This window comes from Strix aluco, chromosome 1, assembly GCF_031877795.1.
Source record: "Strix aluco isolate bStrAlu1 chromosome 1, bStrAlu1.hap1, whole genome shotgun sequence".
NCBI classification, from domain to species: Eukaryota; Metazoa; Chordata; class Aves; order Strigiformes; family Strigidae; genus Strix; species Strix aluco.
In genome coordinates, this window is record NC_133931.1 from 91,394,166 (window position 1) to 91,415,215 (window position 21,050).

The window sequence follows — 21,050 nt, forward strand, 5'->3', positions numbered from 1 at the left end:
GTTTAGTTAAGTGGTTTGCAGTTATGAGCCAGTTTGCATGCTTAATTTGGTAAATATCTGGAACGTTCTGGAATATAGCGCATCTCATAATAATCTAATACACTTAACCAAGGTGCTTATTTTCAGAGTATGGGCGACTAGTTTATTCAGTTTTTAGATGTATCGGTCCCTAAGACCAAGGAATCCCGTTTCCAAAATATGCTGAAAATTTTTATGAAATTAATATTTGTATGTTCATCAACATGAACCACTAAATGCCAAAGGCTATATTGCTTGTATCTTTCAAGTAGAAGCGAGTGACTTAAGGGTGACAAGGGCATTTAAATGCTGACACAAAGTAAGCTTGTGGTTAGAATAAATTACCATATAAATTAATGTCTTTGTGTAGAAGCTCATCACAGAGGTGTTGATCTCTTGCCAGAGAACACATGCCCAAGCAACAGATCATCCAAACCGAAAACTTTAAGTAAATGTCCTCTTTGTTTCAGGAAGGAGAACATGGCTTGGATGAACATAAGCTCCACATGTATCTGTCTGCTCTACAGTCATTGATTCCTTCACTGTTTGCACTGGTGCTACAAAATGCACCTTTTACAAGCAAGGCTAAGCTTCAGGGAGAAGTACCACAAATAGAAGGTAAATGATTATAAAAATTCCACATAGCAGGAATTAAACAAGTATAATTCGGTGACAAATCTCAAATCACTATTAACTGCAAAGCAATAATTTCAGGAAATAGTCCATAGTCCACATTTACTTGGGATTTGTGTGTATCTAAGGTTATTACATAAACAGAAGTTGCAGAACCTATGTGTAAACTTGAGGGTTTTTTTTATGGCACACTGTACAATAAATATTCTAGTTTATGTCCCAAAGCCTTTTTTTCCCCACCTGTTCTTTATGTTGTATTTTCATATATAGCAAGTACAGAGAAACCTCAGGGGAACCTCTGTCATGTTGTGAATTTCCTTTCTTTAATGTTGTTGAGTTGACAGAGAGAATTTACTTTTTTAAGGCAGATCCCAGCATAGGAAGATTTGTCTTGACTTGTCATGACTTTTTTCTTTGTTCTGTTTTTCCTTTTTTGGGAAAACATCTTTCACTTCCTTTCCTCCCTCTGCTTCTACTTCATTCCTATGAAAGAAATCAGTCTGACATGAACCATTATCAGCTATTTAACTAACTACAAATATCTGCTCACTGATGCAGAAGAAATATCTAAGTCGTGAATATTTGTGAAATGATTGCCAGTAGAATAAAGGAGAATTGCATGGTATCCTTTTGGATTTTTTTCTATATTTACTTAGCAGTGTTACAGGCAAAATGGCTTCTTTATGCCCAGTGACAGCTTTGTGTAATCCAGTGAGAGTCTTGCAGTGAAATACTTTGTTGTCCTAATACACAAATTGTGAAAAAAAAATACAGTATTGCCTTATGATTTGCCTCTTAAATGTTTTTTCGTATTGGTCTCCCATACCAATTTCTTAAGTAATGCTTCATTTTCCCACCCATTTCTATGCTTGAGAGACCTGATTTTCACAAAAAAAGTTTTTATTTCATCTCTCATTGTTTCTCCCTACTTAAAATAAGCTTTTGAGAAAGCAAAGCAATCCTTAATTGGACTTCCTAAAGGTTTCTGAAGAATTGATTTACCCTAATAGCCAATAATAGCTCAAGAAGGCTGGCCTCAGTTTCAGACAATTCTAACAAATAAAAAAATCTATGAAGTGGGAAAAATACAACCTAGTGCAGGAGCTTCACTATTTGTTATGTATCTGTGTAATAGCTGAACAGACTGAATGGCCTAAGTACTGAAGTTATACTTAGATCAGCAATCCTAGCCTGTAGAATGTTACAAACACTTTTTAAGGATATTATTGGTAATACCTGACACATGCTGATAATAGTGCTGTGTGTCAAGATGCAAAGAATCTTGAAAGGAGAATTTGGAAAGTAGCTAGTGGTATGCTGTTGTACAATATTAATGTGAAAAAGTTAAACATGCCATGGTAAAACTCATGCAGCTGACTTGAGTCATCTGAAGATGAGCACTTTTTCCCTGAGTGTCTACTACTTAAATAAGGAATTCAAAAATGTCAGTCTTCAGCCTAGTCTGAGAGTTTCTTCTTCCACAAAAGTGGAGGAAAAAATCATGTACTTTTCACTAATTCAGTAGCACTGCAGGAACTTCAAGTTTGCTTTCTTGAATTTTGCAGTAGAAAAGATGATGTTCTTGTTGCTCCTTGATTAATAATTTCAAGTATGCTGGACATGAATTAAGAACAATAAAAGCAATGTTGATTTAGCAGGCTTTCAATCCCCAGGTATTTTAATGGTCTAAAATGTTTTGAGGTCTTACTTTTTACATGTAAATTGTTCTCTTCTGATGATTCAGATAATTAAGGAGTTGAGGGAGGGAGTGCAGAGTGTCAAAAATATATACTTCATATATAAAGGCTGGAGCAGTTAGATAATTAAAGTGTAACAATAGAAGTCAGGAAACCTTGCCTGCAAGTCACTCTACTGTAAATCTGTGGTGTGTTCTTTGGGATCATAGAATCATAGAATAGTTGGAGTTGGAAGAACCTTTAAAGGTTTAATCCAACTCTCCTGCAATGAGCAGGGACATCTTCACTAGATCAGGTTGCTCAAAGTCCATCCAACCTGACCTTGAATGCTTCCAGGGTTGGGGCATCCATCACTTCTCTAGGCAACCAGTTCCAGTGTCTCGCCACCCTCATCATAAAAAAATTTCTTCCTTATATCTAATCTGAATCTACCCTCTTCTCGTTTAAAACCATTACCCCTTGTCCTATTGCAAGAGGCCCTACTAAAAATTCTGTCACCATCTTTCTTATAAGCCCCCTTTCAATATTGAAAGGTCAAATAAGGTCTTCTTGGAGCCTTCTCTTCTCTAGGCTGAACACCCAAACTCTCTCAGCCTGTCCTCAACAGGAGAGGTGTTCCATCCCTCTGATAATTTTTGTGGCCTTCCTCTCATCCTGATCCAACAGGTCTATGTTTTTCTTGTACAGAGGACTCCAGAGCTGAATGCTGTGCTCCAGGTGGGTCTCACGAGAGTAGAGTAGAGGGGGAAGACCTGCTCCCTCGACCTGCTGGTCACAGTTCTCTTGATGCAGCCCAGGATATGGTTGGCTTTCTGGGCTGCGAGCGCACATTGCTGGCTCATGTTCAGTTTTTCTGTCCACTAGTACCCCCAAGTCCTTCTCCTCAGGGCTGCTCTCAATCCCTTCATCTCCCAGCCTGTATTGATACTGCTGGTTGCCCCAACCCAGGTGCAGGACATTGTGCTTGGCCTTGTTGAACCTCATGAAGTTCACATGGGCCCACTTCTTGAGCTTGTCCAGGTCCCTCTGAATGGCATCCCATCCCTTGGGTGTGTCAACCACACCACTCAGTGTCATCTGTAAATTTACTGAGGGTGCATTGACTATGAAGGTGCACAGACTATCCCACTGACTATATAATTGATGAAGATATTAAACAGAACTGGTCCCAACACAGACCCCCGAGGGACTCCATCCAAACACTGAGCCATTGACCACTACTCTCTGGATCTGACCACCCATCCAGTTCCTCATCTAGTAAAAAGTCCATCCATCAAATCCATATCTCCAATTTAGAGAGAAGGATGTTGTGAGGGACCGTGTCACAGGCGTTACAGAAGTGCAGATAGATGACATCCATAGCTCTTGCCTTGTTAACTCATGTAGTCATTCCGTCATAGAAGGCCACTAGGTTGGTCAGGCAAGATTTGCCCTTGGTGATGCCATGGTGGCAATAATTCCATAATCTCCCTGTACCAGTGTTTTCTCTTTTTAAGTGAGGGTTATGTAATCTCTCTTTAGAGATGGATTTAACTCAGTGATTTTTAAAAAACAGTTTGATAACCTTACACAGAAGGCACCAAAGAGTTTCAGACTTCCTTGGCTGTCTTACTGACCTAACCTCTAAGATATTTTAATCTTCTTTCATTCATGATCACTTGTTCTCTGCTGTTACAGTCACGAGATTTCCTCGACCCGTGTCGCCTCTTCAGGATGTGGCCATCATCATTGGAAGCCGCGAACAGTTGGCAGTATTGTTGCAACTGTACGACTATCAGCTAGAACATGAGGGTACCACAGGCTGGGAGACTTTGCTATGGGTAGTCAATCAACTGTGAGTTAATTTGTAGTTTATCATTCCTAATTTTAAAATGTATCAAATTTAATAGTTCTTAAGCATGATTATGTTTAACAATTATTAAACATAAGAATTTTAAGTATGATTGTGTTTAAGAACTATTAAAAAGGAACAGATTGAATTTTTTGGGGCGTTTTAATTTTAATAATGAATTTACTGTGATTTTTATTCCAAAAATATCAAATGTCTAGCAGAATGTGTACATAACTACTTGCTCCAAAAAAATGTTTCTTTCATCTTTGCACTAGTATAGTCAATTCTCCGTTGAAGTGAAGATTGTTATATTCTGAATATCTCATGAAATACACTGTTCTGCAGTAACGGATGTTTGAAAAAATACAGGTCAGACACTTAAACCAAACCCTTGCTTTCTTCAAGGGTCAGGAATTGTACAGAACGTGTAGATGATTTTGTTAAAACCAATAGTGCTTTGTGTGTGTATATATATTTATGAATATAAGCAGTAAATCTATACAAACACAACAGGAGAGAAACAAAAATTCAGAGTAGTGTTTAATATCCTTTTGTTTTCTGATTTTTAGGCTACCACAGCTTATAGAAATAGTTGGCAAGATCAATGTAGCATCAACTGCCTGTGTCCATGAGTTCTCTAGATTTTTCTGGAGACTTTGTAGGACGTTTGGGAAAATTTTTACAAACACTAAGGTAAGATATAACCTTAAATAATCTACAGAAAGAGTACTATGATAATATACATTCTGCCTTTTTACAGTGTCTGAATACCCACACTTTATGTGACCATTGCTATTTGCATGTCACACTGATGTTTTTCCATAAGTACACTTAAACCTGCTATTTTTAAGCCCCTATTTGCATCCGTTTGATATCTGGTTTTGACCATTTTGGAATGGCCTTCTCATCTTTCCCAATAAGGAAGGATTTTTAATTTTTTTAAAAAACCGCATTCTTCATTATTTGCTTTGTGAATGGCATAGAGAGTGGCAGACATCATCCTAATGCTAGTGACTTTAACAATTTTCTTTCTTCAGAACAGCATACTGTTCAGTGTTTGTGGCATATAGAAGACTTCAGCCTGTCCTTGATTGGAAATTTAAAATGAATGCTTTCTCTTCTCAAAATATTTTCTAGAGATGATATCTAAACATTTTTATCAAGGAAATATATCATTTTCTCAATAAAATAACTTCTGAATATAATTCAAAAATATTTTAAAGGGAAATCATAAAACACAAGAGGATTACCTAAAGATAAAATTACAAAACAGGGTTAGCATTATGTGCGGCCTCCAGAGAAGACAAGATTAAAACCAGCCTCTGGTGTTTGAAAGCCCCTTCTGTAAGTTATCTTTAGAACCCTTGATTCTATAAAATTGTTCTGATACTGATTATCACAGCTGTATTTTGGAAGAGAGCGCTTCATGGACAGCAAAAATATAAAACAAACACTTTTTTTTTTTTTTAAATACAGCTTGGTAAAGCCATAAACCCTAAAGCCCAACTAAGCATATTGCCAAGAGACTTCAACTGTTGGTATCAGGAGTGCTAAATACTGCTACCTCAGTGTGGGTACTCAATAGAAATTTTTACTCTGTTATGTCATACTTTCAATTTTCATAAAAGCTGGCTATGCTTTTTGAAGGTTTTTTTCTTTTTGTACCTTCAAAATGTCCTTTTTGTGTTGTGGGTTTTTTTGTTTGGTTGGGTTTTTTTAAATTCTAAATTTTTCCTAAGTTAATTGACACTGGTAACATGTTTTCTTACATGGGATTCATCATCCTTTGTGTAGGTAAAACCACAGTTCCAGGAAATCTTAAGACTGTCTGAGGAAAACATAGGTAAGTAGCTTTTTACTTGAATAAAAATTGATCTTAACCACAACTGGAAAAAACCTGTCAATCTCTTGTTCAAATAACATTTTCAGACTGCAGTTCTCAAATTTGTCATCTTTCTGAAATCTTGATCTGAATGGAACACTCTGAAGTTGGAGATTGTGTTTGTGTAAAGTACAAATAAAATCTCAAATCCAAATACCACTTAAGTGATATTTTAGCATGTGGGTGGGTCTATATATGCATATATATGTATATAAATTCTTCATGTATATATATAAAGGTGACTATATAAAATAGTTACAATACACACATATAAGTCCACCTTATGTATATATATAAAAAAATACATAGTATATATATTACACACACTCATATATGTAGTATATGTATATATACAAACTAAATTCTTCACTGTGTTTCATTAGATTCCACAGCAGGTAATGGAGTGCTAACAAAAGCCACAGTTCCCATCTATGCAACAGGGGTCCTTACATGTTATATTCAGGTAGGTTTGTTTTTCTGTTTCTTTGTTAAATGTGTAATAATACATAAAATGTATTGTACCCAAAACCCCTTATGCTTTGAAGGTAAGTAGAGAAACATGCAGCTGTTAACATATTTAAAGGCAAAGTTTTCTAGTTAGGTTGTCTACTACATTTAGATGATAGTCATCAGTGTTAAAACCTGAATTCAGTAAATGTTAAAATGACATCTGGACCTTCACCACTGCTAACTCTCAGACATTGACAGCTGCCATGTGCCTTTATCGAAAATATTAATGTTGTTCCATAAATGGGTTCCAGGCCATTCAACTGTGACCCCTGCAAACATAATTTTGCCAAATTTACTGAACTGCATAAGCAGGTAAATTGCCATGTTGGGCACAGTTGGAGTCTTAAAATTTTAGCGTTACCTAGTACTAAAATAAACACTCCATAATTAATACTACCTAATTCTCCAGTAACCAGCAGTTATGGACTGGCATATATGTAGCTTACAGGAGAAAATAAATACTTCATCTCACAAATGTATGGTGGACTGTGAGCAATCACAAACTGTCAAGAACCATGAAAGTGCTGAAGTACTCCTCTTAAAATTTTCTTCAGTAAAACTGTTTGGGTAATTTATGCACAAGTGTGTGCTTTGTTGATGAAATACCGCCTCTTCTTGTGTTTGCTGTGAAAGGTTCTTGTTCTTAAACCACATTTTTGAAGTTTGTAAGAAGATTGTTAAAGGCTAAATTTGCTCTCGTTCATAGTTTGTCTCTTTCTTAGCTGTAGCTCATCACAACTGCAGCAATACTTCTACTACATTTGACATTGTATGCTCTTTCAGGAAGAAGACCGCAAGCTGTTAGTTGGATTCTTAGAAGATGTAATGACCATGCTTTCACTATCCCATGCTCCTCTTGATAGCCTGAAAGCTTCCTTTGTGGAACTGGGGTAAAGAATATACCTTGGAGTTGACTAGGTCTAAATACATTAGAAGTTTTTATTAAAAGCTGCTAATCTGGCTCTAATATTAATAACTGTGATGCTTCAGGTAAATAAAGGATATACTTGCTTTCTTCCTTGGTGTTTCACAAAATTTAAACTTTTAATCTCTAGAATAAAAATGTAGTGGTAAAAAAATTCTGAAGTGTAAAAAGGAAACACCAAAAACCAAACAAAAAACCCCTGTGAAAATCAGTCATTGAAGATAAAACGGAAATTCATTTTGTATTTTCCATAGTATTATGATGTGTTCTACATATGTATTTGCATTCATTTCAGTGTCATAATTATGACACTGTCAAAAACTGAAAATTATATCCTTGAAGTTGTGGGTATTTTTTTTTTAAATGAACTTCAAAATGCAACCTGTTTTCTAGATAGCAACATGTTGCATGTCCTTCAGAATGAGATGGAAGTTATGTATCCTTCAGAAAAGATAAATGTCAGAGTTTTAGATTTGTTGAGCAATGGATTCTTGAGACTACATTTTGTAGGCAAAGAACAAACTCAGGGTTTGGGAGGTTTTGGGTTGATGTGGGGTTTTTTTTTTTGGTTGGGTTGTTTTTTTGATTGCCCAACTGTTTTCTTTTAGTGCAAACCCAGCTTATCATGAGCTGCTATTAACTGTCTTATGGTATGGAGTTGTCCATACTTCTGCTCTTGTTCGATGTACAGCTGCTAGAATGTTTGAGGTAAGTGTTTTCCAAACTGTTACACCTCTTTAAAACTAGCACACATTTTTAAAAACAGTGTTTCAGATAATGTTGCGGCATTCTTAAAAATTATAAACGGCTTACATAAGTTGTGTACTGTGTGATGGAGCAGGAAGTTGTTGTGCAGTTGTTTCTGTATCCGTTCTCTGTTCAACAGCACATCTTCAAGCAATTTGTCATTTGCTACTTGCAAGATATTTCTGTAGTAACTGCATATGTGTTCTGTGATCTGCTGCTGATATGATTGTTGCATTCTGATTATTGCATGCTGAAAAACATTGGCGGATTATGGCAATGCATTTCATTGCTGAACTGTGTTCAAACCAGAATTAAATAAATTATCAAATGTGTTTGCTTAGGTCTGTAGATAAACATAAACAAGCATCTCTCTGACTTTTAATACTGCTTTTGCTATTCAACAAATCCTCAGTAGCCTAATTCACAAGTTAACTGGTTTTCAATACTTTTTGTGCATACTTGTACAATGCACTTGCTTTGTAATTCAAACTATTTTTCATTGGCACCAAAGATGGTGGTAAAAACCTACATTTATCCAATTATGGGGGTTTTTTGTAAAAATTAATTTACAATTACTGTACTTGACACGTAGTGACAGCTTCATCTTTCCCTGAACATGTATAAATTTGTTCAGGATAAAGACTGCTACATTTAACTAATAAGTTTGCTTTTGTTTCTACATCATGCCTTTGTTTCATTGAGCATTAATTTAAAAAGGCATATACAAAAACTCTGGGACATACTCCACTTGCTGAACAAAGAGATTACTTTTCTTTTTGCATGTTAGAAAGACATATTTCTAATCGCACTATCACAGTCCATTTCTCTTTTTTTGTTGTTTCTGCCATGTTTGACTCATTTAGATAGCTTTGTGGTGTACCCCTAGCTGAACCTGCCACCTTGTATCCATTTGCAAAAACAAATCTCAAGTCTGCCTCTGATAAAAGAGCACTTGCCATAATCATTAGTGTTCTTTACTGCAACTCTGCAAGTCATTGCAGCTAAAGCACTAAACCACCACTTTAAGACATATCCCAAGACTTCAGTTGAAAACATCCAATCTTGTCTTTTTTTTTTTTTTTTCTTCCTGTCAGTTTTTGGTCATCTTAAAATATTTTTGAGGTTTTGGGGCTTTTTTAATCAAACAAGAACACTGCTTAATTTTATATTCGTAATAATAAAGCTTTTTTTTAAATAAGCCTCAGCTTATTATTGAAAGACCTCAGCTGCAACAGGCTGTTGTCTTGGTTGCAGTTTCTTTTCAAATTCAACTGCATGTTGATTATTTTCTGGCAGTCCTGCACGCTATTTGACTGCTTGTTTCCTAGTATACTTCAATTTTTACTAAAGCATAGGCAACTTTGTTGATGACACTCTTCTCCCCTGAAAATAGTATCATGTTGCCATTTCCTTGATAGCCATAGCATGCATATTTGTACATGACAGTATGTAAATTTGGGAAGATTCCTTCATTCAAGGAATTTCTGACATCTCAGAGGCTGCTGAATGGCAAAGTCCAGCAATTACATAATAGGATAAAGAGCATGTCAGTACAGAACAGCTATTTAAGGACTGTAAAGATTCTGAGCAGCACAGAGACTGCTGTGATTTGGCCCTGCCAGGTTGCGTTACCAAACCTTTACAGTCTGTTAAGGATTGGAAGGACTCTGAAGTGATTTGGAGCCATTCTACCTCTTCTTTCCTTTGGGGGCAGGAAGCTTTGTGCTACCATTTTTAAGGTGTAGTATGCATAACTAATGATCACACATTGATCTAGAGAAATCAAAACAGGATAAAAATTTGCATTGTGTGTCTCACTGTAACCTTACATACTGCTACATGGCTTTGCCCATCCAACTGTTTGTTGTTTCTGTGTTAATGTTTTCAGTCAGTAGCCTCCTATTTGTACGTTGATGCAAACGGATTTGATCGCTGCTGGTTTGAACATGAAGCACATAGTTGAGTTATACACTTTGTTGGTCTGTTTAGGTTCAAGGCTAGGAACACTTATCTTCAGAACGACACTTGAATTATAAAGCATGTTTTATTTTCTGTAAGATAATTCTGTTTACCATGCTTTGCCATAATTAGAAGTGTGGCAGCCCACACAGCTGAGATCATTCTAAATTGTTTGCTAATTATACAAATCCCAAGCATTTTTTTTAAAGCACTATATTACCTCAAGACTTTTCTCAAATTAAGATTAGAAGGATAAAGAAAACTGAAGTCCCTGTTTGTTCAAAATTTAAAATAGTAAGCATTTTCTATTTTAATTAGTTGGAAAATTGTTAAATCTGTATATGAGAGTAAGATCATCGTAGTCAAACAGCGAGCTATGTCCTTAGCAGCTGTTTGAAGAGTAGACCATAAGCTCAACACAACAGCACTTTAAGTTGTTGACACTATAAATAATGGTGAAATGTATTAATGTTAAAATGCAGTAGCTGAATTGACATTCCTAATACTTTCTGAATAACCTGTATAGGAATTTGCAGCTTTTCCCCTACAGGTGCTTTGCAGCAGTAAGGCATATATTCTTACACAGCTTAACAATTCTCTCCCTATTCTTCCTTCTCCACTTATTATCTGTAAAGCCACAATATGTTCATGCAGGCACACACATGCATACAGAAATATTGCTTAATAAAAATCATTGTTTTGTATAGAAGGCTTCTGGAAAGTCAGGTTCCTTCTAATTTTTCACAATTTACTTTGTTTTAAATTCAGAGTTGGTAAAGCAGGAGTGCTCAAACAAATAGCAGAATGTAAAACTTTCTCTAGTTAGAGGGTGTAAATGTTGCCTGCTTTTTAGTACTGCATGATATACTGATAGCTACTGGTTTCCCCATGGCCTATGGATCTTACGTGTTCTCTTGTTACACTGCTGGGGGGGAAACCATAGAATTCAATTTGTGTCCATGATGTAATTTGAGTAACTAGAATATAGCTAAATTTTAAAAACACCTTTCAAATTTCTCACAGAAACTACTGCTAAGCTTTTTATGTTTATCTCCTAAAACCAGCAAATATATGCAGACTTACTTACATGAGATACAAAATGGAAATATCAAGGATTTCCTTTTTTTATTAATGCTGACAGAAAAAACCTGTTTTGCTGAATATGGAGGAAGTTTGGAACCTGTCATTTTTTAAAATTAGTAGGTTTTCATATGTAGAAAATATTTAAAAGGCATCTGCTATATATGCAGCAAATGTATGCTTATGTATAGCTACATAAGTAATGTAAAAAAAAAATCACTTGGGAACATCTGAATTCAAACAATTTCCACATATTTATGGGTAATAAATTTCACTGCAATCTCAGGTTTTGACAGCTGGAATGTATTGCAACAATATATCTCTTCCTTAGTTTGCAAAAAGGCTTGGTGAAATACATTTCGTGGATAATCCAAGGATTCTCCATTTTCTACCTGCATAGACCACCAAGGGAAACTTGAGGAGTTTCACGTACATGCTGCTTGGATGGTGGTTAGATCTAAAATAGGCTTGAATGACTTTGAGGAAAGCTTAGTGGCATCTGGGAAGGTGCTGTTTGTCACATTGTAAAAGGTCTGAAATGTATCTTTCAGTGTGGGAAAACTACAACGGGTTTGGCCTAGCTGGAGACATCTATTTTACATGTGACGTAATAAATACGGTTCCACTGAGTTAGGAACAGCATTTAGATTAAACTGTTAAACTCAAATTGGCATTGTTTTAGTATTTAATTATACATCATTATATGTATAATTATAATACATAATTTTATTAATATTTGAATTATAATACATGATTACTTGCTAAACAGTAGAGAGTTCAAGTTTTAAAATAGCTGAAAATAGGGAAAACATCATCATATTGTTGAATTTGTCAGGTTTGTGCTGATTGCCAGACCACTTCAGCTTTCTTCATGCCGTTGCATATATGAAGCACTAGTGTAGCAGTATTTGCTTAGCTTCTAATTTTGGTTTGCTTTTTGTGTTTTTTCTTTCTCTTTCTTGGTTGTGCCGTTCTTCTTCCCATGATACTGTGCTCGCTCTTTCCGTGCATCACCTGTGATACCCCCCTGCTCCGACCGTTCAGCTGTTGGTGAAGGGGGTACATGAAACTCTGGTAGCTCAGAGAGTTGTTCCTGCTCTCATTACTCTCTCCAGTGACCCTGAAATGTAAGTTTCCTGACTGTCTTATATACCTAGCATCCCTCTTAATACTTAGGAAGAAATAACCATCAGTTCTGTCTCTTATTCTAGCGGAACAAAAATTGAGTTACTTTTAAACAAATATAACTTTTAAATTGCTTATTTGTAAATAAAAAGGTTTGCTGCAACAGCTAGAATAAACTTGCTGTTTATATAATAAAATTGCTGAATAAACTTTAAATAGAAAACTTAAATGTAATTTCATTTTTATGGTTTTTTATATTTAATCACGTTCTCAGTTTTGAAATTTGCTTACATCATTTCTAGCAGAAAGCTGTATATTAATGTGTTCTGTATTGCTATCAGCTTTACTACTGCAAAATTAAGTATCATCTACATTACTGAAATGCAAAATAGTTTTGACTGTATGTAACTTCTGAAAGACAACCATAGTACTTCATTTCCTGGACATGATGTGATATTTCTTTCAAGCTGAGGAGGGATGCTTTGCTAATCTCACTAACAGGTTGTTACTAATAAATGCTAGAGCATGAATACTGTCTTAATCGTTTTAATGTCTTGTGTGGGTGACTAAACCAAGAAAAACCCCAAGAGTCTGCCTGCCCATCCTCAGTCACAGCTAACCCAGTTCTTTAAGTTTACCAAACCGTTTTTTATTGCATGTTGACTGGTTTACAGCTGACTCTTCGAGGCATGAGTGAAGCCTTAGTTGACAAGCGGGTTGCTCCGGCCCTTGTTACCTTGTCCAGTGATCCTGAATTGTGAGTTTCAGATTGAGACCTTGAGTTAATCCTGTCTGTCTTTTTCCTGGTCTGCTTTTTTTGTTTTGTCATTGCTAGAAACTAATGTAACATAAAGTACTAATTTTTAAAGTTTCCTTTATATTTAATTAATTTTATTCTTAATTTTTAATACGTCTTAAAGACTCTTGTTTTTTCTGTTGTAGTTCAGTAAGGATTGCAACAATTCCTGCCTTTGGAACCATCATGGAAACTGTTACTCAGAGAGAGGTAAGACACTTGTTGCCACGCTGTTGTTTTCGTATCATAAGAAGAGGGTGATTTTTTGTAATAAATCCAGAGGAAAAAAAAAACAGTTTAGGAATTATTTTTCCTTTGTTATATCCTCTTCCAAAATGCTTTCCAGTTTTGCAAAACAAAGAAAAACAGGTATGTAGAGGGGGAGGCCTGTCCTAGAAGATGGGAAATCCTATGCTCAAAATGTTTTTTAAAGCATTCTCCAGTACAGTTGAGAAATCAAAGTCCATTATTTCCAAATAAAATTAGCTTTACTTTAAGATGCTAACCAAAAAGTCATGGTGGGATTCAGTTACCTCCACATAAGTATATTGTGCCATTTTAGATGCTTTAGGATATCCTTCTTGGCTTCAAACTACTTTATAAGGGTGCAAATCTCTTGTAGTTCCTGTTGTATCTGCTGGTTTAGCCCATGGTGTCCAAGATGGCATTAAAAGACATTATAGTGTCATAACTGAAATAATCCTTGAGGATAATATAGATATGCCATTCCTCCTTGTTTTTTAAATGATGAAACTTTGGTAATAGATCAGAATTCTGAAAAAGACACCCAGGATTCTGCTGTAAACTGTAGAAATACTGTATTTTGTTTTATACAGTAACTGTACAATCAGATTTCTTCAAGTCCTCACAACTTTTTGCAGAGCTTGCATTCTTCCTGTAATTTCAACATATTCTAAAAGAATGTGTTTGAGGAAATGTGAGTAAGAAGTTAGTGATGACTCACAAGTACTTGGAAGATGGATAAGTTACAATTTTGTAGCTTGGAATGCATGCCTATAATCAGTTTGGGAAGAATACTGTTTTGTTACCACACAAAAATTACTGTATCCATTGCCTTAGAGTACAGAGGTGGTACCGCCTTCCAAACTGTATCAGAAAATTTTATTTTTACAACTTTGAATGCTAATTAAATACTTATGTTGTCTTAGATATATTTGTATTTTCAGGCTTTCTAGTAGGTAGTTGAAATCTTTTTAATTTCATTGATGTTTACTTTTATGATGTTTACTTTTGCATCTGTCTTCAGCAGAAAATTTTTCAGCATACTAATTGAGATATATTACCAAAAAAAATAACATGAATTCAGATCTAATTAAACAGGAAAACTCCAAAAATATTAATAGTAAGAGGGAAATTTAAATAGCAGGTAGAAAATGGGAGTATCAAAACTGAGGAAACCTCAGGAGGAAAGACCGGCTATATGGAACCACCTGTCTATAGTTAAAGATAGATGAGATTAAAACACTGTTAACAGTCTTTAAAATGTATAGCTGCATCAAAGAGTTTGGAACATCTGTCAGACAACAATTGTAAATTAACAGAAGATCCAAGGTTTATCATCTGAAATATGGAAGACTATAGACATGCTCCGAACTGACCGTAACAGTTTCTAGCATCTTCATTCTTTTGTGTAATTTTTATTTCTCTGGGAATATTTAAGCTTCTGGAAAGAGTAAAAATGCAGCTGGCATCTTTCCTGGAGGACCCTCAATATCAAGACCAACATTCTCTACATACAGAAATCATAAAAACATTTGGAAGAGTTGGACCTAATGCTGAGCCCAGATTTAGAGATGAATGTAAGTTGCATCAGTGGGAAGATGCAGTCTTCCTATTTCTTTCCCAAAGCTAATAGTATGCTTGTTATATTGATTTTTTTTTTTGTCTTTACAAAAAATTTGATGAAAACCCCTGTTTTCAGAATTTAATATCTCCCAGTATTTAAGACTTTGCTAATATGATTTTTACTCTACCTAACATTGTGTATATAGAACACCAGCACATGGTGATGAATGATTTCAGAGCCAGAGGGGACTGGTCACTTTGCTGCAGAGCAAATTTGAGTTATCTTTTTTTTAATTACTTGTCATGTAAAATGCCTTCCTCTCCTCACCCTCCCCCATTGCTTCATTCCCTGCTGGCCTATAAATTTCAAGTATTCCACGCATCTTAAATGTAAGTTTATCCCGGATTAACAAAACAGCTTTTTTTATGGCCCTGAAATGTAAAGCACATAGTCTAACAATTGACTTTGCTCTTCTGTCTTATAGATACATGTAAACAAAACATGAGGAGCTATCATGCCTCCCAGCTGCAGGTGTGGAGTTTAGCAGCCTAAACTTATTAGGCTTCCTTAATAGTCAGTGAAGATTTCTCATAACATGCATATGTTTTGTCACTAGCTTATCAGATGTATTTATAAAATACAAGCATACTTTAGACAGCTTTAGCAGCAGGAGAGTAATAATGTTGCAAAATGTTTTCTGTAACCAGCTATTATTTCAAAGGTACTGTGAGGTACCTTTTTATTTTAGGTGGTGTTACCACAGTTTTATTTCAAGTTTGAGTGGGATCAGTTAAATCCGCAAGGGCAGTCCCATCAAAAGCCGTTATTTGCAGTTCTTATTCCACACTGATGTGTGATCCTTCAGATGCCTGCAATTACCACTTAGCAACTGTTTAATGCTAAGCAAGTCTACGGAAAGCAGTTTCAAATACTTATTCCACTATTTACTTTTACAGTTGTTATTCCACACTTGCACAAGTTAGCCTTGGTGAACAACCAGCAGTCTGTGGATTCGAAGAGGCTAGATATCGCTACCCACCTGTTTGAAGCCTACAGTGCTCTTTCCTGTTGTTGTATCCTTTTTTTAGGGGAAGTTTAGCTGTTAATTCTCTGGTGCGGGGAGAAGATTAATGCTTGAGAGGTAACTAAGATTATCTTTGAATGTGTGTTATAAAACATGGTCTGCTCAGTATAAAGAGGTTTTTTCAGAAGGTGGATGTGGTGGGTTGACCTTGGCTGGACACCAGGTGCCCACCAAGCTGTTCTGTCACTCCCCTTCTCAGCAGGATGGGAGAGGGAGAAAATAAGATGGAAAAAAAACCTCGTGGGTCAAGATAAAGGTAGTTTAATAAAGCAAAGACTGTGAGCAGAAGCAAAGGAAAACAAAAGATTTATTCTCTATTTCCCATCAGCAGGCAATGTCCAGCCACTTTCTGGGAAGCAGGGCTTCAGTATGTGTAGCGGTTGCTCCGGAAGACAAACGTCATAATAATTAATGCCCCCCCCCTCCTCCTTTCCCTTAGCTTTTATTGCTGAGCAGACACAATATGGTATGGAGTATCCCTTTGGTCTCTTTGGGTCAGCTGTCCTGGCTGTGTCCCCTCCCAAGATTTTGCCCATCCCCAGCCTACTGGGTGAGGGGGGAATGTTGGAGAGAGAGCCTTGATGCTGTGTGAGCACTGCTCAGCAGTAGCCAAAACACTGGTGTGTTATCAACACCTTTCTAGCTACCAGCACCAAGCACAGCACTATGAGGGCTGCTGTGGGGAAAATTAACTCCATCTCAGCCAGACCCAACACAGTGGAACTGATAGATACATTAAAAAATAAATAAATAAATAAATAAATAAACCCCCAAAACCAAAAAAACCCACACCCAACTACAAAAAGCCCTTGATCTTAACCAGTAAATTAAGAAAAAATATGAAAAGAACAGTTCAGATATATGAAATGTATTGTTAATTGTTAAATTAAGATGTTTTTTCTTTTTTTGCCAAATGCTCTTCTATTTTCTTGGGTTTTGCTAGTCCCTGTGTTCAGTAGAATAACATTATAAGAAGACAGCAAACAAAATTGTATAATATCAGAAGACAATCCTTATAATACCTTAACAACTTGTTTTTTAGTTATTTCAGAGGATTTAATGGTCAATCACTTTTTACCAGGACTTAAGTGTTTACGAACTGACATGGAACATCTCTCACCGGAGCATGAGGTGAGCAGTGATATTTACTGAGTATGAGATGCAGGTGGCAGCAAAAGCTGAAATGTAATGGTATTTAAAATCAAAAGTTAAGGAAAGTTACTATTAAGTGATAGGAAAATGTAGCATTGAGGGGTTTTCTAATAAGGAGTAGGTCACATGATTTAAAAAACAGAAAAGTCTTTTAAAAGATACTTCTAAGCCGAGGACTTCTGCAGAGAAATAAACTTGTCAGAAATGCATGTAGAAATACAGATCTTTGTAGACTGAAGAAAAAAGAAAATGTTTTTACCATCTGTTTTTTCATCAAAACAAGGATACACTAAAACCAGTGACCACAGTGTCACAGAATCATAGAATGGTTTGTGTTGGAAGGGACCTTAAAGATCATCTAGTTCCAACCCCCCTGCCATGGGCAGGGACACCTTCCACTAGACCAGGTTGCTCAAAGCCCTGTCCAACCTGGCCTTGAATGCAGATGAAATTTGGTGGAATGCAGGAGAAAAATGATAGGCAAGGGTGAGGAAAGTATAGTCCTGAAATACGTGGGATGCACTTCATATCTGGAGCACAGTGTCCGGTTCTGGGCTCCCCATGACAAAAGCATGTACTGGAGAGAGCCTAGCGAAGGGCCATGAAGGGACTGGAGCATCTCTTATAGGAGGAGTGTCAGAGAGCTGGGACTGTTCAGCTTGGAGAAAAGAAGGCTTGGGAGGGATCTTATCAGTGTATATAAATACCTGAAGGGAGGGAGCCAGGCTCTTCTCAGTGGTGCCCATTGACGGGACCAGAGGCAATGGGCACAAACTGAAACACGGGAGGTTCTCTCTGAACATCAGGAAACACTTCTTCACTGTGAGGGTGACTGAGCACTGGCAGAGGTTGCCCACAGAGGTTGTGGAGTCTCCACCCTTGGACATACTCAAAAGCCATCTGGACGCAGTCCTGGGCAACTGGCTCCAGATGGCCCTTTTTGAGCAGGGGATTGGACCAGAGACCTCTAGAAGTCTCTGCCGGTCTCAACCATTCTGTGAATTGTAAAAAGCAGATTATAATAAGCAGACAGGACAACGTGGGAGCTAACAAGATCTCCTCCGGTAGAAGGAGCTTACAGAAAGTTGCAAAAGAGAAGAGTTAGCAAGAGAAGCTGACTTGAGAAACCTGAAAGTCTTGGACATATGTCTATGCAGTTTTTTGTAAATACTTGAAAAGGATGAACGCTAACAGAGATTGAAACATGTAGACATTAAGTCAGTAGCTGAAAACGAGAGATGTAGTTTAGTTGCATGTTGAGCAAGTCTTGACAGTATGGACATTCCAAGTGATAGAGGAAGAGATTTAATCAAAATGTACAAAGGAACATCTTTCTGGTTTTTGAAGGTTGACACTGCATTTTCATGGATTACGTTGTACTTAAGAAAAGTAATTACTTTTCCTTATGTTTGTGAAAGTGACTCAATTGAGATGACTATATTCTCTAGAAGTTCTAACTTCTTACATTTTGTAACAAAGTCCCTTCTCCCAGTTATATTTTCAGTCTAATGGGCTATAGTCTTGTTCTTCTATTTTCTGTATATTATTATATTGGTTTATGTAATTTACCATATGTGGAACTGGAGGTGAATTAATTTGAGGAACTTTCAGACCTAAAAGGAAAGAATCTGACTCCAGAGAGCTGAGTCAGGAAGGACAGTAGTGACCTGAGCATCAGTCAGAGGCAACAGAATTACACTTCTTTACGACAGGCAGCGTTGAAGGAGATCTGGCAATGATACTCTGTATTCAGAGATTGCTGGGAGATGTATTGTGTTTTGGGAAGTCTAAGAATATATCTCAAAGTTGTAGTAGGCAAAAGTTGGATTTAGTTTAATTTTCCTTAGTAGTGCAACTTCTAAGGTTTAAGGCATAGTCAGTTCAAAAGATGCCCTGAATTAGAACAAAAGAGCTTATTTGATTGAGTTTGAGTCTTGTGGCCAGAGAAGGAACTGAGGGCTTAAATAGGATTATAAATAAATAAAGACAGCTCTCAATCTGCCTTTACCACAGTCTACATCACTGTGATTAATTGGCTTCAAACATGATGCCAAATGCTTTATTTTTTATCCAGAGAGAAAGATAAATTTAAAAATATCTACTCCTGCTCCAGTGGGTTAGAAAACTCACTACAACTTTTTCTGTAGAAATGGAAATCTGGTGCTTAATCAGCTCCTTGCTACAACAGGATATTTGTAGGCACCATGATAGACACCTGAAGCCCATTTAGTTCTAATGTCTGTCTTTCAAGCCTTCTGTCTTAATATTATGTTTTCTGAAGTAAATGTGATTTACTGTTTATTTGCACAAACAGAATTAACCCTTTTCTCATTGTTTTGGTCACAGTGGTGTTATTCATGATTCAAATGGCATATCAGTTTCAAAAACACATTTTCTCATTCACAGAGCCTTAGCTCTTGTGGCTCTAACATCAGTACAGAGTTTATGCTGATCTTGGAAATGTAATGTTTGTGGAATTGACTTATGATCCTGTCAGGCAGCATTTACCAGTTATCCCTCATATTTGCTTTCCTTTAATTCTTATAAAGAAAAGTGCAAGTTTGGCATTTAAGCCAGACCCTCTCATCTTTAAAATAAACATTTCACCTTGTGCAGACATTTCAGATACTTTGCCAGTTCTCTAATTTCATGTTGAGTCCCTTCTTCCCCCTTCTCCACTTGCCTTCTATTTCTTTTCAAAATAATTGGATTTTGAGTTGCATGATAGTGAGATATAAGTACTTGATAAAAATATTTAGTCCATCTGCAGTATTGTTTATAATACTTAAGCACATGTTATGTCTCTTAAATGTCTCTGTATTTAGAGTTACATCTCTAAAATATTTCTCTTAAAGGAGGTCTGAATGATTTCATAGTCAGTCTATGACCAAAAAAAGAGAACCCAAAGGAATAAATGTAAGCAGTATGTGCAATATCATCATGTAAAATTGCCATATGGATACTATATTTATACCTTAGCTCTGTTTCACCCTGAACTTTAAGACAAATTGATGTGGGGAAGAGGGAAGAATTGTTCCACTTCAAGAATTATGCAGCGTTACTGGAAGGAGCTGTACAATGGCTGGGGGCTCCATGCCAGTATTCAAATGAATCTGGGTCCTTGCTGAATTATTCTCCGCCTTGATAAAGACTTCATATTGTTGATATTTGGAGCATCTGGATTCAGATAGATGTACAAAGCAGTAGAAGTGCCTCAGTGCACAGGTAGAAATGCTACATAACAAAAACTATGGCCGCTGTGCTTAGAAATTTCAGTTTTGTTACAGAAAGAAAAGCTTGCTTTTTCACTCAAATTCAGAATGCATTTCTCTTGTGCCTCTGTACTCTTGAGTTTACTTGCATCATATTTTATGCAAATGAAGGACAGCAAATTTAGCAGTAAGAGTTGTAGTGCTGTTACTCATATGCAGGTTTGCGTGCTGCTTTCTGGAACATTCCAAGAGTATATAACACCTGCTACCCAAACTGTTTCAAGTGTTGAAGTAATACTTTTTGAGAAATAGAGTGAACAGTGGCACAGATCTACAGACTGGGCCACATTTTATCAGTGTAATAAATGGTTTCATTTAGTGCAGCTGTCTAGTAGGGATTTGACAGAAACCAGCTTTTTTATGTATATAAATACATTTAAAAATAGTTATCACTTGGTAGTAAACAGTAGTGACTGATCTGTATTTTAGATATTGAAATTAGTTTTTTTTCCTTTATTGTATATATGCAGATTTTGGTAAGATACTACTAATTTGAACTGCTTGTAGCTTTGAGATTTAGTTTCTCCTGAGC

General features: G+C 36.4%; 1 protein-coding gene across 8 annotated transcripts in view; it reads left to right on the forward strand.

The window, feature by feature from the left end:
- The window catches only part of RELCH (RAB11 binding and LisH domain, coiled-coil and HEAT repeat containing), an 83,232-nt gene that overhangs the window by 52,981 nt on the left and 9,201 nt on the right, over window positions 1-21,050 (forward strand). For 4 of the 8 annotated variants that reach the window (XM_074826738.1, XM_074826756.1, XM_074826785.1 and 1 more), the window contains 12 exons: window positions 489-636; window positions 4,026-4,182; window positions 4,749-4,872; window positions 5,974-6,022; window positions 6,445-6,524; window positions 7,355-7,461; window positions 8,105-8,204; window positions 12,327-12,409; window positions 13,350-13,413; window positions 14,885-15,023; window positions 15,967-16,083; window positions 17,137-17,225. In XM_074826738.1, coding sequence (XP_074682839.1) covers window positions 489-636; window positions 4,026-4,182; window positions 4,749-4,872; window positions 5,974-6,022; window positions 6,445-6,524; window positions 7,355-7,461; window positions 8,105-8,204; window positions 12,327-12,409; window positions 13,350-13,413; window positions 14,885-15,023; window positions 15,967-16,083; window positions 17,137-17,225 — 1,257 coding nt within the window. Of the gene's footprint in view, window positions 1-488; window positions 637-4,025; window positions 4,183-4,748; window positions 4,873-5,973; window positions 6,023-6,444; window positions 6,525-7,354; window positions 7,462-8,104; window positions 8,205-12,326; window positions 12,410-13,081; window positions 13,165-13,349; window positions 13,414-14,884; window positions 15,024-15,966; window positions 16,084-17,136; window positions 17,226-21,050 lie in introns of those variants that run through there. The other 4 variants (XM_074826748.1, XM_074826766.1, XR_012623539.1 and 1 more) reach the window with 3 other exon arrangements.